The 15535-nt window shown below is 38.8% G+C and overlaps 4 protein-coding genes across 5 annotated transcripts; 2 read left to right on the top strand and 2 right to left on the bottom strand.

Moving 5' to 3' along the window:
• Positions 1–3183: 3183 nt before the first annotated feature.
• On the top strand, positions 3184–6438 carry LOC111437448 (BTB/POZ domain-containing protein At5g48800-like). Of its 2 annotated transcripts, XM_023075424.1 has the most exons (4): positions 3184–3722; positions 4278–4344; positions 4509–5684; positions 5758–6438. In XM_023075424.1, exons 1-4 carry the CDS (start codon positions 3661–3663, stop codon positions 6289–6291), a joined length of 1839 nt encoding a protein of 612 aa, XP_022931192.1. In that variant the 5' UTR covers positions 3184–3660; the 3' UTR covers positions 6292–6438. The 2 variants fall into 2 exon arrangements, with proteins under 2 accessions (XP_022931192.1, XP_022931193.1); XM_023075425.1 differs by lacking the exon at positions 3184–3722 and having other exon boundaries at positions 4529–5684.
• LOC111437450 (cytochrome b5, seed isoform-like) lies at positions 6410–8427 on the bottom strand. The gene is made up of 3 exons (XM_023075426.1): positions 8001–8427; positions 6952–7018; positions 6410–6830 (listed from the first exon to the last, which is right to left on the bottom strand). The coding sequence occupies exons 1-3, from the start codon at positions 8082–8084 to the stop codon at positions 6580–6582; spliced, it is 402 nt and encodes a 133-aa protein (XP_022931194.1). The 5' UTR covers positions 8085–8427; the 3' UTR covers positions 6410–6579.
• A 1783-nt stretch (positions 8428–10210) lies between these two features.
• On the top strand, positions 10211–11511 carry LOC111437281. The gene has a single exon (XM_023075168.1). The coding sequence runs from the start codon at positions 10239–10241 to the stop codon at positions 11382–11384; it is 1146 nt and encodes a 381-aa protein (XP_022930936.1). The 5' UTR covers positions 10211–10238; the 3' UTR covers positions 11385–11511.
• A 920-nt stretch (positions 11512–12431) lies between these two features.
• LOC111437252 (protein XRI1-like) lies at positions 12432–15469 on the bottom strand. Its single transcript, XM_023075127.1, has 9 exons — positions 15264–15469; positions 14556–14611; positions 14337–14444; positions 14117–14256; positions 13680–13752; positions 13482–13584; positions 13365–13405; positions 13202–13285; positions 12432–13108 (listed from the first exon to the last, which is right to left on the bottom strand). Exons 1-9 carry the CDS (start codon positions 15284–15286, stop codon positions 12831–12833), a joined length of 906 nt encoding a protein of 301 aa, XP_022930895.1. The 5' UTR covers positions 15287–15469; the 3' UTR covers positions 12432–12830.
• Positions 15470–15535: the final 66 nt, after the last annotated feature.

The raw sequence follows: 15535 nt of genomic DNA, 5'->3' as shown, positions 1-15535 counted from the left end.
TGACCTTAGCTGTGGCTTAGCTCGACAATGAAACCGATTGAAGGCATATGGTGTGTTGAGATTATGATGATATGATATGATATCTTGTGCATGTCTGGTGTTATGACATGAGTGATATTTAATTTGTTTATAATTTTTGTTTGAAAAGTTTGCGTGATATTTCTGATTGTTAAATGATATCATTTTTTTATATATATATATCTGGATAATTCTTAGCTCTTTTGAGACATTGAACCTCCCTTCAATAGTCATCTATATATTAATTCTCTCCCAAATGAGAGTCAGCTTTTTCTTACGTTACTTCAACTCCTTCGTACTCAAATTCTTTTTAGACGAAAATGAGTTCAAGTTATGGTTGCTATCTATGATGAGTTACTTCGACGGCTAAATGTTATAGGGTCATATTATAGGGTCATATAGTTGTCTTTGAGACCCAAATTGGCCCAAACATTCACAAATATTAAAAAAAAAAAAAAAAAAAGTTCAAGTCGAGTCGGGATTCCTCTCAAGGTTTTAAAATGCGAATGCTAGGAAGAGGTTTCTACACCCTTATAATGAATGCTTTGTTCCCCTTTCCAACCGATATGGGATCTCACAATCCACCCCCTTCGGGACTCAACATCCTCGCTGACACACTACTCGGTGTCCACCCCCTTCGAGGCTCAATGTCCTAGCTGACACACTACCGATGTCTTACTTTGATACCATTTTTTGGATAATTCACACGAAATATCGTTGCACAATGCTCCTCTATTAAACAAATTTCTCTTCAAATAATATGGAACTTACCATTTATTCAAGAACTCATTTAGTTCATGTTTTTGCTAATAACTCTACTCAACACCCTGTATGATTCCCTAAGGCGTTTCAGTGTCTCCATCAAATTGATTCTATGATCCATGTAATGGAGACACACTGCCGTTGTAGTGTCTGACAATGAATTGAGTATTGTGGCGGTGGAATCCATCGTGGTTTTTCTGGATATACACCCTTTGCTCACCCATCCATGCCATTGATTTTGGCATTACGCACAACTGAGATTTCAGCATATTTGCAGGGGGCAGGGCAGCAGAAGTTGATGAAAGCCCGCTCAGGGATGCTTGAGCTGATATGAGATAAAATTAAAGGCATATTTGTTAGGAATCACGAATCTCCACTGTCTTACTTTGGAGTTGCCCAAAATGACTCGTACCACTAGAGATGTATTTCTTACTTGTAAACTCATGATTTCGATGCAGGACTTCTCTCCCAACAATCCTCAACCATATTTGCATCAATCGTGATGATTGGAAAGGTCCAATGTTGAATATCATCTTTTGTGCATAATAATGATATGTTTGTTCTTGATATCCAACTCTGCTGCTAGCTTTCAGTTCAATACACATAGATCCTTTTAAGATTTTGGTAGTGTTTCTAATTCAACTACTTTTTCATAGGGGCTTTGGAAGATCATTGGATGCCTTTAATGTGACTGTCTTATCAAATATTTGGATTATGCCTTTAATAGACCAATTTCTTTTCAAAAAGGAATTTTCCTCTTTTTTAAAAAAGAAAAAAAAATGTAATTATAATTAATTTTGTGGAATTATTGGTGTCCAAGTTGCTCTCTTGTTCATGATCCAATGTGTTGTCCATGAATCAAATCAGAACCCTGTTTTCATTATATTTTTTCTTGTTGGCCAATGCATGAATCTTATAGGTGAAATTTTGGAGATTAATTAAAAAACTTTTCAAGTATAATTAACGAAAAAAAAACATGAAATGCAATTATAAGGGTATGGGTCCTAAAAAATAATGATCCCTAAAGGGACCCCACTAGGATGGTGGTGGTAGACAATCATATTCCATATGTTTGTCCTTATCATTTTTAACCCGAACGTTTATTTCCACCGACTTTTCTAAGACTAAAAGTTGAAATCATAAAAAAGTAAATAAAAAATCAACCTAACTCGACCCAGTTTAGTAAATTTGCACTTTTTAAATTAGGCATGCCCTCTCCAGTAGAGTTAGGTATCAAGACATTAGATGGACTATCGACCAACACGTAGTGAAGGGTTGCCCAAATTTCTCGACCCAGTATCCTACACCTCGCGTTCATGATATCTCCATTCAGCTCGGCCTTAGAGACATGAGGATGCACTAATAACCAAGCACATAGTGAATGGTTGCTCAAGTTTTTCGACCCAATCTACATCTAGTGTTCATGATATCTATATTCAACTGTGTGTCTCGTAGACATGATCGAAGCACACCCAATATGCTTCTTCCATGACAGGCTCTAGTCTCGGGCATCTTCCATAAATTGCATAGATTAACAAACAAGGTATCGGTGGTAAACGTTAGATTCTTTTTCGGTCCCATTAGCTCCAATTAGCATCGTGTCTTTTTAACCCTTTTGTTTGTTTGCTTTATGTCGTTTGACAAAGTGAAAAGAAAGAAAAGACGATGATGATTTATTTGGCTAAGTGCCGAAAGGAAAAATAATCCACTTTTTCATGTTGGCCTCTTATGTAAGCTTTGTTTATTTTATTGTCCCCTCCCTTTTATTTATTTATATATTTATATATTTATAATTCCTCTATTTAAATAAAAAAAAAACAAAAAAAATAATGTCTTCATGTCCTAGATTTTAGGGATACGGCCCAAAACTAAAAGACAAATCAATTTTATAAATTTTAATCACATTTCTTAATTATTCATATTTTTTTAATTAAAAAATTATTTTTTTAAGAATATTATTTAAAAAATTCAGATTTAATCAAGATATGTTATAAAATATTAAAAAGAAAAAAAAAACTCAACTTTTTAAAAAAGAAACAAACTTTCCATTTAGTAATGATTCAATTTGTTTTTATTTTATAAAAGTAATTATTTTTGGCTCTTTGAAAAAAATATAAATTAATCTTAAATTTCATTAATTAATCAATAATTAGAATATATAATTAAAAACATTAGGATAAAAAATAGGAATTTCTTTGGTGGAAATTATATATTTAAAAAAAAAATAAAAAATGGGATTTTTTTATTATTAAATAAATCATTAGTTTAGGTTTATTCATTGTAAGAAAAAAGTTTAAATGGGTGTGAATGGTAATTAGTAAAAAGTATGAGGACCTGAGTGATATTATGAAATTCTTGATTGACAATAAAGAAACAAAAGATATCAAGTTTTACAGAGTTTGAAAATGGCTTCTAATCGTCAAGCGAAATAACGACCTTTTCCCGCTCTTTCTGTTCTTATTTTGTTTCTTTGATCGCACAGTTTCGAATGGATTTTGACTTTTCCGTCCAGAGGTTGCTGATTTTCTTCCCCCTTTATCGCGCTTGTTTGCCTGCTCAAACAGGGCAGACATGATCACAGGGGGAGGAAAAAGGAAGAACCCCAGAAAGAAGGCATGAAATTAGTGAATTTAGTAAGGTTTGATGGGATTTCAAACAGTTTTGGCGTGTTAATCAAATCATTGTCCCACCCATAAGGCCCCATTGCCTTTGGACAATTGCAATCCAGTGATTTTCAAGAATGCACGCCAACTGTTCGACGAAAATGGCCAAAGAGGAGTTTCTTCAACTTTCTCCCATTGGATCTCTTTACTCCCTTTGTTTCCCAAACCCCACCATCCTTTTCTCCCTACTGACCTCCACTTTGCTCACCCTTGCAACATGCTGCAGCTCCAGCAACAGATGTCTCTTGCCAAGTCGGTGCGCCACCGATGCAACGAATGGTTCGTTTGTTTGTTGTCTTTGATGATCTTTTGGCTTGTGTTCTTGTCATTAATCTGCTCTTGAATTCATGTTAGTTTAGTTTTTGTGCAGTTCTATGTACTAGTTGTGGTGTAATGCTGCCGTTTGGTCATTGTTCTTTTTTACTTTCTGGCATTCTAGCTGTGCAAGATCTCTGCCGTTTGGTCTAGATGGTTTGTTCTAATTGCCAACACAACATTAGGATCGTCCCCTTCATTCTATGTCGACTCCGGCCCCAAGCTGGCTGTGCCATGAATTTTGAATGTTTTGATGAGTCGATCTTGTCGTGCTGGTTTTCGGTCGAGCTGGAGTTTTTCGTGCAAGCTCGTTCTTTCCTGTTTTGGATTGGTGTATCGTTTGGCTGGTTCTTAGTGTTTCAAAATGATCTATACGCTTCTCTGATTGACAGTATTTTGGTTTAGCAATGTTCTTTACTTTAGTGGATTGAAGTATCTGGATGGAAATTGATGGTGATTATCATTCTCGTTGAGTACAAATATTTCTTCTTGTGAATCATTGGCTACTGATTCGTGTAGGATTTTTCATGATATTCCAAGCGATATTACGATTGACGTGGCTGGAGTGACATTCTCCTTGCATAAGGTGACACTAACAACTTGAGCTCCAACTTGATAAAGATTTCGTTTTTAGTTTTCTTAAATAAACATTTGAATTCTTCATCAAATTTCTGTCATGAATACGTTCCCATTGAATATCTTGAGCACGTTCCCAATGAATATCTGGTTTAATTGAACTACTAAATGCAGTTCCCTCTCGTCTCTCGAAGTGGGCGAATTCGGAGATTAGTTGCAGAACATAGAGACTCTGATATCTCCAAGGTGGAGCTTCTCAATCTACCAGGAGGCGCTGAATCTTTCGAATTGGCAGCAAAATTCTGTTATGGGATCAACTTCGAAATTACTCCAGGAAATGTTGCACAGCTATGTTGCGTTTCCGATTATCTTGAAATGACTGAAGAGTTCTCAAAGGATAATCTCGGTTCGCGAGCTGAAGAGTATCTCGAGAGCGTTGTCTCGAAGAACCTTGAAATGTGTGTTGAAGTGTTGCAGCAATATGAGAATTTACTCCCTCTCGCCAATGATGTAAGAGCAGTTAGCCGTTGCATTGATGCAATAGCATCAAAGGCTTGTTCAGAGCAAATCGCTTCAAGCTTCTCACGCTTGGAGTATAGCAGTTCAGGGAGACTTCACATGAGCAAGCAGGCCGCCAAGTGTGATAGTGACTGGTGGATCGAAGATATCTCGGTGCTTCGTGTTGACTTGTATGAACGAGTCATTACAGCCATGAAGTGTCGAGGGGTTCGTCCCGAGAGCATAGCTGCATCCCTGATGAATTATGCTCAAAGGGAGTTAACAAAGAAATCCACCTTATGGAACCCATCTGGGCAGACAAAAGTTGATATCATTTCAGGTTCAAATGGACAAGAAAAGCTTGTTGTTGAGACAATTGTCAGTCTTTTGCCTGTTGAAAAGTCCGTCGTTCCAATCAGTTTCCTTTTCGGGCTTCTGAGGAGTGCTGTGACGCTTGATTGCTCTGTTGCCTTCCGACTCGACCTCGAGAGAAGGATCGGATCTCAGCTGGACATTGCTACTCTTGATGACCTTCTGATTCCATCCTTCCAAAACTCAGCTGATACTTTATTTGACGTTGACACGGTTCATAGGATTTTGGTAAACTTCTCTCAACAAGATGATAGCCAGGACGATATGGAAGACGCTTCTGTTTTCGATTCGGATAGTCCTTGTTCGCCATCTCAAAGTTCATTGTTTAAAGTATCCAAACTAGTGGACAACTACCTTGCTGAAATTGCACCTGATGCAAACCTTAACCTTTCCAAGTTCATGCTCATTGCAGATTCCTTACCTTCACATGCACGTACCATCCACGATGGTTTATATCGAGCCATCGATATCTATCTTAAAGTACGTATGTGCATTTCGTATGTTCTAAGACATTTTCATTTTGATTGATTGACTTATTGTTGCTTTACCACAGGCTCATCAAGGTCTATCAGATTTAGACAAGAAGAAGCTCTGCAAACTAATCGATTTTCAAAAGCTCTCACAAGAGGCTGGTGCTCATGCTGCTCAAAATGAGCGTCTTCCCCTCCAATGCATGGTTCAAGTCCTGTATTTTGAGCAACTAAGGCTTCGTACTGCACTATCGAACTCTTGCGACGATGAAGACTACAAACCTTCACATCAATCATGGCGGATTAGCAGTGGTGCATTCAGTGCAGCAATGTCTCCACGAGACAATTATGCATCACTGAGACGAGAAAATCGTGAACTAAAACTTGAACTCGCTCGCCTACGGATGAGATTGAATGATCTCGAAAAAGAACATGTTTGTATGAGGAGGGACATGCAGAAGTCTAGTTCTCATAAACTTGTGAGTTCTTTCTCGAGAAAATTTAGTAAAATGAACTTCTTTGGGCATAGCTCTTCGAGGGGTTCGAGTTCCCCATCGAAACATTCGCAGAGGACGGTTTCTAAAGTGATTGAAAGAACATGTACAAGTGCAGAATAGTTCCAATTTACATCACACAGTACAATGCAGAGTCCCTTTTCTTTGTTGAACAAATGCAAGTTCTTTTCTTCTCTCTTTGGAGAATAATTCAGTCTACATGTAATTCGTAAATGAATAACATTGCCAAGAACTACTCTTTATTGATAATGTTTTTGGTAAGTAAACATTATATCACAGAGGAAGTTGAAACATTTTTCAGCGGCATCATATAACAAGTTTCAAGCATAGTACACTCATTGGAACAAAATATACCAATTTTTTTAAAAAAAATGGATATAGTTTCAGTGTTCATGTTGTTTTGGTATAGAGATGGACGCCAAAAGCCAATGCCAAAATTACCAGGGGAGCTAGAAACTGGAGGACCTTGATAATGAACTCTGGTGTCTTGTCTTGGTTGTATAGGGGCTGCTTTGGAGGAGTGTACTTCCTTTTTGTAGGGATAGTTGAGCTATCGATGTCACCGATGTAAAATTCTTCCATCATCGCTCGAGCAGCGCTACTGTGCCCGACATCGAAAAAATCGTTGGTTGCATCCTTACCTGTAGATGAGATGATATGAAGAACCAACATTGGTATCTCAAACATTATGATCAGTTCATTTGACAAAGCTTATTAAGAATATATTTCAATGAAAAATTTTCGTTGCTTGTTTTTCCCTACCAATGGCTGACAACAAGACTTCATCACCACCAGGATGGTCTTCAAGGAACTTTGTTACATCGTACACCTGTTGGACCAATAACACACAGAATTGAAAAACAATTAGGAATGAAGAGAGAGAGAGGGAACATAGAGATTGCACATCGATTAGAGAGAAGAACGAAACATTTTTTTATAAGGGCGTGGAAACGTCTCTTTTAAAAAGTTCAAGGGAGAAACTAAAAAAGGACAATATACGCTAGCGATGAACTTGGACTGTTACAATGGTATCAGAGCCAGCACCGGACAATATGCCAGCAAGGAGGTTGAGCCCCAAAGGGGATGGACACGAAGCGGTGTGCCAACAAGGACGCTAGACCGCAAAAGGGAGTGAATTGGAGGGTCCCACATCTTTCGGAGAAGGAAACGAGTGCCAGTGAACATGCTGCACCTCGAAGGGAAATGAATTATGAGATCTCACGTCGGTTGAGGAGGAAAATGAAAAATTCTTTATAAGGGTATGGAAACCTCTCCCTAGTAGGCACGTTTTAAAAATCTTGAAGGAAAAGCTCAAAGATGACAATATATGCTAGCGGTCGACTAAAGCTATTACGGGTACTCCTATCCAAACAATAAAAATAAAAGAATCGGATCTAGTAGAGAAAAGTACATGTCCTAAATGTTAAAAAAACATGTAATTTTGTTTGCTTGAACAGATAAATAAATTACAAATTCAGTGACAAATCGTTTACATACACCAAACTTCGATTCGTAAGCCCAATTCAGATCAAACAATACACAGAAGAGCACTAGTTCCATCCATGAAACTCAATCAGTCAAAGCAAATAGACTCAATGAATCTTTAACACTTCAGCAACGTCAAATCATATTTTCTATAGATTTCATCCTTAACCAAATTCCAAAAACAAGAACTATTTTTTTAGTCTGCGAAAAAAGTAAACACAAAACAAGAAGTATTTATATGCATAAATTTCAAGATCAAACAGAAAATGAAAGCCATGTAAAGAATTTGAAACCACATTGAGCCACAGAGACAAATGATCAAATACCTTGTCCTCAATGATCAACCAGCAGTCGTTGCGGTTGTCGTGGGAGGCAACCTCAGCCAAAGTGAACACGGTGCTACCAACCATCGTCGCAGCTTGGAAGAGGGAGAGAGATAGAGATAGAGATAAGAGAAGTTTGTGTAATCTGGCAGTGGCAGACAATTCTTTCCTGTTTTCCTCTTGCACCAAAAGGGCTCTGTTTCTTGAGGTTTTGAAGGGAAGTGGAAAGTGGGGTTGTTGTGATCATGAATCTTAACATTGATTTTATTCCCTATTGAGCGATGGGTAGGTAAGAGGCTGATACAATGCCATTCTCATACCAACCATTCCTCTCTTTTTTCTTCCTTTATTTGCTTCTTAAGTTTTCAAACTGTGCTTACCCACAATTCAAAACTATTTTACTCCCACTTTCCAATCCAATCCTATCGCTAGTAGATATTATCCGTTTTAGCCCGTTATGTATGGCTGTCAATCTCACGGTTCTAAAACGCATCTACTAGGGAGAGGTTTCCACCCCCTCATACGAAAGGATTCATTCTCCTCCCCAACCAATGTGGGATCTCACAATCCACCCCTCTTGGGGCCAGCGTCCTCACTAGCACACCACCCGGTGTAATTTTGATACAATTTATAATAGCTCAAGCTCGCCGCTAGTAGATATTGTCTACTTTGGCCCATTAAGTATCGTCATCAACCTCATGATTTTCAAACGTGTCTGTTGGGGAGAGGTTTCCACACTCTTATAAAGAATGCTTTGTTCCCCTCTCCCACAGCCAACGTGGATCTTACAATTAACCTTTCATTAAGGTTTCAAAACTATTTTTGAAGTAGAAATCCATTAGAATATTGAACAAAAAATTCGTTTTCCTTCAACATTCTAACAGCATTTCTACTCCAAAAATAGTTTTAAACCTTTATAAAGAAGGAAAGTTATTCAAATTGATATTGATATCAAACATTGAAACTCCATTGAATTCAATGATATTTTCAACCCAAACCAAGCCCACCAACCTAGTGGGGTAGTGAATGTGGGTGTCTTAAACAAATGTTAGGCTTCCTAGCCTTTGCCAGTATAGATTAATAGAATTTAATTTATGATTCAAATAACATGCCATAAAGTATAACCGTTGGCAACCTATAAATCATTTCTTAATCTCACTTATTTACTAAATAATACTAAACTTTTCAATAACTAATGAATTCATATCATAGTTAATGATATATTAACAATGGTAAATTTTTAAATTTGCACTTAAATTTTGAAAATACAATGAAAAATATGGTAATAAATAATAATAAAATAAAATAAAAACTAGAAGTAGCTTTTCCCCTCAAGACTTCAAACAGTGGGAAGGTTTCCACACCCTTATAAATCAAGGGTTGTTTGTTCTCCTTCCCAACCGTACATCACAATCCACTCCTTTCGAGGTTCAGTGTCCTCCTTGGCACTCTTTCCTTCCTTCAATTGACATGAGACCGCCCCCAAATCCACCCCTTTGGGGCCAGCGTCCTTACTGGCACACAACCTCGTGTCTACCCCTTCGGGGAACAGCGAGAAGGTTGGCACATCGTCCGGTGTCTGACTTTGATACTATTTGTAACGACCCAGATCTACTGCTAGCAGATATTATCCTCTTTAGACTTTCTCTTCCGGGCTTCCCTCAAGGTTTTAAAATGGGTTTGGAGGGGAAGGTTTACACACGGTGGTTTGTTCTGCTCCCCAATCAACGTCTACATCACAAGAATATTGAAAATATATTTGTTCGATAGTTTTGAAAAAATAATAATTTAGAAAATAAAAAGTGGTGCTTTAAAAAAATAATAATAATAAATAAATAAAAGTAGTTGAATTAATTATATATATTTTTTTTCACGAACAAATTTGGAGGACCTCACAAGATTCCGAAAATTGAGACAGCCTCTCCTAACAAATTGCTTCCGTTCCACATTTGGAATTTAAATTCAGATTTTAATTTTTGAGGAAAATCATAAATAATGTATTCGATCCAAAAATAAGGAGAATTCAACGGAAAATACCTGAAGCTTTCTTCGTCTTCTTCCTTCGATTCGAGCTGGAACAATCAATCCAATCTCCATGTGTGTGTTGAAGCTTAATTTTGTTCTGTAATTACGATTTCCAGGGAAAATAAATGATCCATTGATTGTTCTGAAATCTGCATTCAATTCCAGTTCACATTACCTTCTTCTTTCTGTGATCTTCGAGCACGGAAGGTTGTTTCAATGCCGTTAGTTGAGGAGGGCCGTAGCCTCGCCGGCTATACACTCGATGACGTTTTGGCTAACAATAGATTTGGGCCGCCGGCCTCTGCAACTTCAAGGGCTGCCGAAATCCGAGGCCGAACCCTACTCGACGTGATCCGCGATGAGGAGCCAAACGCCGCCAAGGGGCTTTTCGGAAAGGACAAAAGGACATGGAAGTCTTTTAGGGAGAAACTCCGATTGAAGCGCGCCGGCTCTGCTTGGGTCTCCACAGTTCCTATTCCGACCTCCGATATGCCTTTTCAACCTAAGCGATCCCTAATGGGGAAGCGGAGTCAAGTCCGGTTCAACACGCCTTCGTCGCGAAACTCCACCGATCATTCCGCTCGTAATCCGTCTGAAGAATCCTCCAAATCCATTCGCCGTCAAGTATCTCGACAGAGTTCCACAATGAACAGCTCCAGCGATTCGACTCCGTTCCAATACGACGAGTCCTTTGATTATTCATCCATTCCGGATTCAGCGCCGAGTCGAATGAGACCGCAAATGTCGCGTCACAACTCAATCCGGATCCCAAATCCAACGGAGAACTACACCGATCCAACTGAATCAGATCGCGATAACCGAGTCCGACATATAAGCTCCGCCTTCTCGGAGCGGAGAATGATGTCCGCTAGAGAAACCGTAGCAGCACAAGAAGCAGCCGATGCAGCCGCCGCCGCCGCCGCAGCGGAAGCTGCAGAAGAAGAGAAAGAGAAAGAGAAAGAACAAAACGAAAACGAAGACGAAGATGAAAACGTAGAATCAACAACAGGATCGGAGGAAGGGGAGAAGGAGTCACCGACGTCGGAGCCGGTAAGGATGTCGTTGATGGATCTGTTGCACGAGACGGACAGAGAAATGGGGTTCGAAGGGTCGAATTACGGAATGGGGTTCGAAGAAGATGGCTTCTCCGATGAGGAAGACGTTGCATACGAAGAAGAAGATGAAGACGATGGTAGTGGCGGAGAATTCAGCTGCTGCGTTTGCATGGTGAAGCATAAGAACGCGCCAATGGCGGCATGCGGCCATACATTTTGCAGGCTCTGTTCGAAGGAGCTTATGGTTAGCCGCGGGAACTGTCCCACTTGCAACGATTTCATCTTGGAAATGCTCGAGGCTTTTTAATTCTTCTTCCTTACTACCAATTGTTTGAGGATTTTAATGTGTTTCTTTTTGCCCCCACAAAGATTAGTTCATGTAAAGGGAGAGTTTCAATCTTTTAATTCCCTAAGTGTATATGATTATCAATTTTTAATTTAATCTGTTTCATAAAGTTTCAAACATTTCAAGTCACTTAAGAGACTAGAAAATTGGGCATGTTCCATTCTCAACCATTTCTAGGATCATCCCGGACTATTTTTATGAGATATCACATCAGTGAGTGAGGAGTGAGGGGTTGAGAAGCACGTTTTAAAAATCGTGGGCTGACGCAATATGTAATCATAATGTGTAATCATAATGGGTCAAAGCAATAATATCTACCATTGGGCTTGAGCTATTGACATCATGCAGTAGGAAGATATTGGGCTCTCGAGGAGTAAATTGTGAGCACATCGGGTGATATGCCTTTAAGAGGATGGATTGTGAGATTTCATATAGGTTGAAGAGGGATCGAAGCATCATTCTCATTCCTTATGAGGGTGGAGAAAGGAACAAAATATTCCTTACAAGATGTAGAAACATAATATTCCTTACAAGATGTAATATTCCTTACAAGGTGTAGAAACAGAATATTCTTTACAAGGTGTAATATTCCTTAGGTGTAGAAACAGAATATTTCTTACAAGGTGTAGAAACCTCTCCTTGGGGGACTCGATATTCCTTACAAGGTATAGACTTACAAGGTGTAGAAACAGAATATTCCTTACAAGGTATAGAAACCTCTCCTTAGGGGACTCGTTAGAAAAGACAAAAGAATGTCGTAGACTTAGACTATTACGAGCCTAGAAAATTGGGTCAATGGTCTAAAAGTTGAAACAGTGTCCAAACTTCTTTATGAAGCATAGAAAGAAGAGTCAAGAAGACAAGCTCAGAGAGCAAGGCTTCTCAAGCACATCTTTTCACCTATTTTCTCTTTAACCAAGAGCCTGTAAGGCTGTAAGCCTGTGAGACAATAAGATCCTACTTGATTCTCATATTTCCACGGTCAACCAAACACAAAAGCAGGAAAAATAAAAAAGCTGACTGCAGTTTTCAAGCTTTCCACCAAAAGATTTTGATTACAGCAGAGTTCCACAAGGCATTAAGAATAAACATGACGATAAGGAGTGTTGTTTTCCAAATGACACGAACCTTATGGGTATCGAACTCGAACTTGAACTCGGACTTGGACCTACAAGAGTTCGCTTGGAGGCATAAACATTTTAATGAAGTTATATGATTAGGGATTCCATGGGCAACCCTAATGTTCCTACACATCTCTCCCTCTCTCTTTCTCTATACCAAAAATGAACATTAATCAGCTTCTGTACTGCTTACTACATGGCCATGACATTTTACAAGTCCCTCAAGGATGACCGAGGGGCAGCAAAAGGAACGTTTGGATAGTGAGAATTGTTATACATGGTTCGTTCAACCTCTGGTCCTCATGATTGTAATGCTGCCCTTTCCACCTTCAGTATGAATCTTGGTTTTACCGACGACGGGCTTACCGGAGAAGGCTGATGTTGGGTATGATTGAGATGGGTCTTCAGGTTGATGCTTCAGTTTTGAAGGTGGAGGCGTGCGGATCCGCTGGTTTATGTCCTTCAAGGTGACATCTCCATGGAATCCACAGGGTTTGATGAAGGCAAATGGGTAGGCAACTGAAGAAGCTAACTTAGTCGGAGTTCTAATATACGACTTTCGACCTGCACGTATAGGCAATGTGGGAACGTAAAGCAATGAACACGGTATATCAACATTGTAAAGAAACCTTCAAAAGGTCAAGAGCAGAATAGAACCTTTAAATATTATGTTCCGAGGAACTCGAGTAGGATGATGTTGGACTGCGTTAGATTTGAACTCAGGTGCAACATTACAAAACTCTACAAGTTCAAATTAACCACAGTCATCTTTCATAACGATATATAAACGAACACAAACCTTAACAACATTTTACTTTACCTGATACATCGATTTGATTGTCCGAAGTCCCAGCAAAGTTCCTGAGTTCCACATTATAAGGAATTCATATAATTGAAACTAATAATTAAAAAAAATGGATGCACACAAGGCACATACAAATCCTCAGGGCTGCAATGCATATCAGCATCATTAAGGCAATCAGCAATCCAACCTTCAGGTGAGTGATCCAAATTCTCAAGACAAGAAGTCGGCACATTAGCTAAGGCAAATATATAGAGATCAGACAAACCAAGAGGCAAACAAATACATTGATATACGATTTTTACATTAAGTAGTATCTTGCTCGAGACAAACCTGAGAGTCCAGAGCACTCGGGAATCTCGTATGGAACATCAGGGACAGCAGCAGGACTAGAAACATCCTTATTCTGAAAATAGAACAAAACAACGTTACAAATTTCACACAAATTATATAGTTTGGTTGCATGGTGTCACGGTCGTACTTTACAGAAAAGACACATGAGAAGCCTGCTTCGGAACATAGATATTTACATTCGTTAAGCTATTTAAAAAGACAAAGTAAACTCCTATCAGTGTTGTTCGTCATTAAACCTTGTCTGCCGAATATTAAAGATCGACATTTAGCTCCATGCAGCAAAATAATTGGCAAATACATAGGACGCAATAACATATAACTTGAAAAATTAACGCGTTCGACACAAGTCTTTCTGAATCCTTTGGTCATAATGTACACTTGCTTATCAAGAGAAGCAAGAATTGCATATGACTTACATGTGATTTTAGAAATCTAGAAGACAAATCTTCACAGCAGAGTGAAGTTTCTATATCTTGTGCCGTAAACTGTAACATCCGACGTCTCTTCGCTTGTGAATGAGTTTCCCTGGATTCTTCTGATTTCTTGTTCCTGTCATCTGAATATAAGTGTAAACGTCAGAAAAAACGATTTCCTTGGAGGTAACTGAGGGATTAGAGAAGGGTGTAATGTCCTTACCATTATGCGTGACATGGTATGCCAAGTCCCCGCAAGCTTTAACTGGAGTTGTTTCATCGAACACATATGAAAGATCGTCATTTTCAGACACCCCGTCCCAAAGGCATTCTGATATAAGTTCATGACAATGACAACAAAAGAGATAACAAGAATGAGCAAGCATAACACCAACAAGATTACATAATGCATAAAAAACAAAACAAACCAGAAACTACTCACCTAAATCGGTATCCTTCTGGATGGTATATCCATCTCCATCCCAATTCCAAGAATCACTGAAAAATTACACATTAAAGCAACAAGAATGTACGATTACGAAGATGCAGCACTTATACCAAAAGAGAAATGGGAAACAATTTGGTTCAATCTATTAGCACACTAAACCACGCTTCTTGAGGAGTAAGGGGAGGATTTTCTCAACAAATGAACAAAACAACAACCATTTATCTGACAAGGAAATGATTAAACAATTGGGATCCGAAAGAGGACAAAACCGCAAGAACACTAAAAACAACATAGCGAGTCATTAGCTCTGGATGTCCCAGTACATTGATGACAAAACAAGCCGTCAAACACACACACACATACACACAAACACAAAAGAAAACAGTAATGCAATGGCCACTACTTAAATTAGATCTAACAGCCGCACCATCATTCCCATTTCAACCACAAATTACCGATTACAGAGCAAGAAAATCATGGTAAATCAAAGAAACAACTCAATCCGACAACAAACTCCCAAAACTCCCCACACCAATCTGAAACAAAAACCCAAAGCAGCTTCCTCCAAATAAGAAATCAACAAGAAGTACTAGATCTTCCAGAAAAAACGCATTACAGCAAATCGCAAAAGAAAGCCCCAGAAAACAAAATCAATCACAGAAACAAACAGAAAGAGCAGAAGGTTGAGGGCGATGATTTTACTTGTTTTTGGCGGAATCGTCCATGGTTGCTAGAGAAAAAGAAGAGTGCCAGCGGCAAATTGTTCTTGACTGCGATCGAAAAAGATGCGATTGAAGAGCGACCCAGTTCAGCCGCTGGATGTTGGATTAGGGAGCTAGATAATGGGGGCTATAGACGAAGAAGAAGGAGAAAAAGTGCCCACTAACCAAGTAACTCGCAACCCAGCGCCTAAGTTCTCTTTTTATTTTCGGTAAAAATACATTTTTAGTATGTGACTTTTGACTATAATTTTC

The sequence above is a fragment of the Cucurbita moschata genome, unplaced genomic scaffold, assembly GCF_002738365.1.
Source record: "Cucurbita moschata cultivar Rifu unplaced genomic scaffold, Cmos_1.0 Cmo_Scf00063, whole genome shotgun sequence".
Lineage (NCBI taxonomy): Eukaryota > Viridiplantae > Streptophyta > Magnoliopsida > Cucurbitales > Cucurbitaceae > Cucurbita > Cucurbita moschata.
The sequence above is the reverse complement of the archived record's forward strand: the minus strand, read 5'-3'. Positions and strand labels throughout refer to the sequence as shown.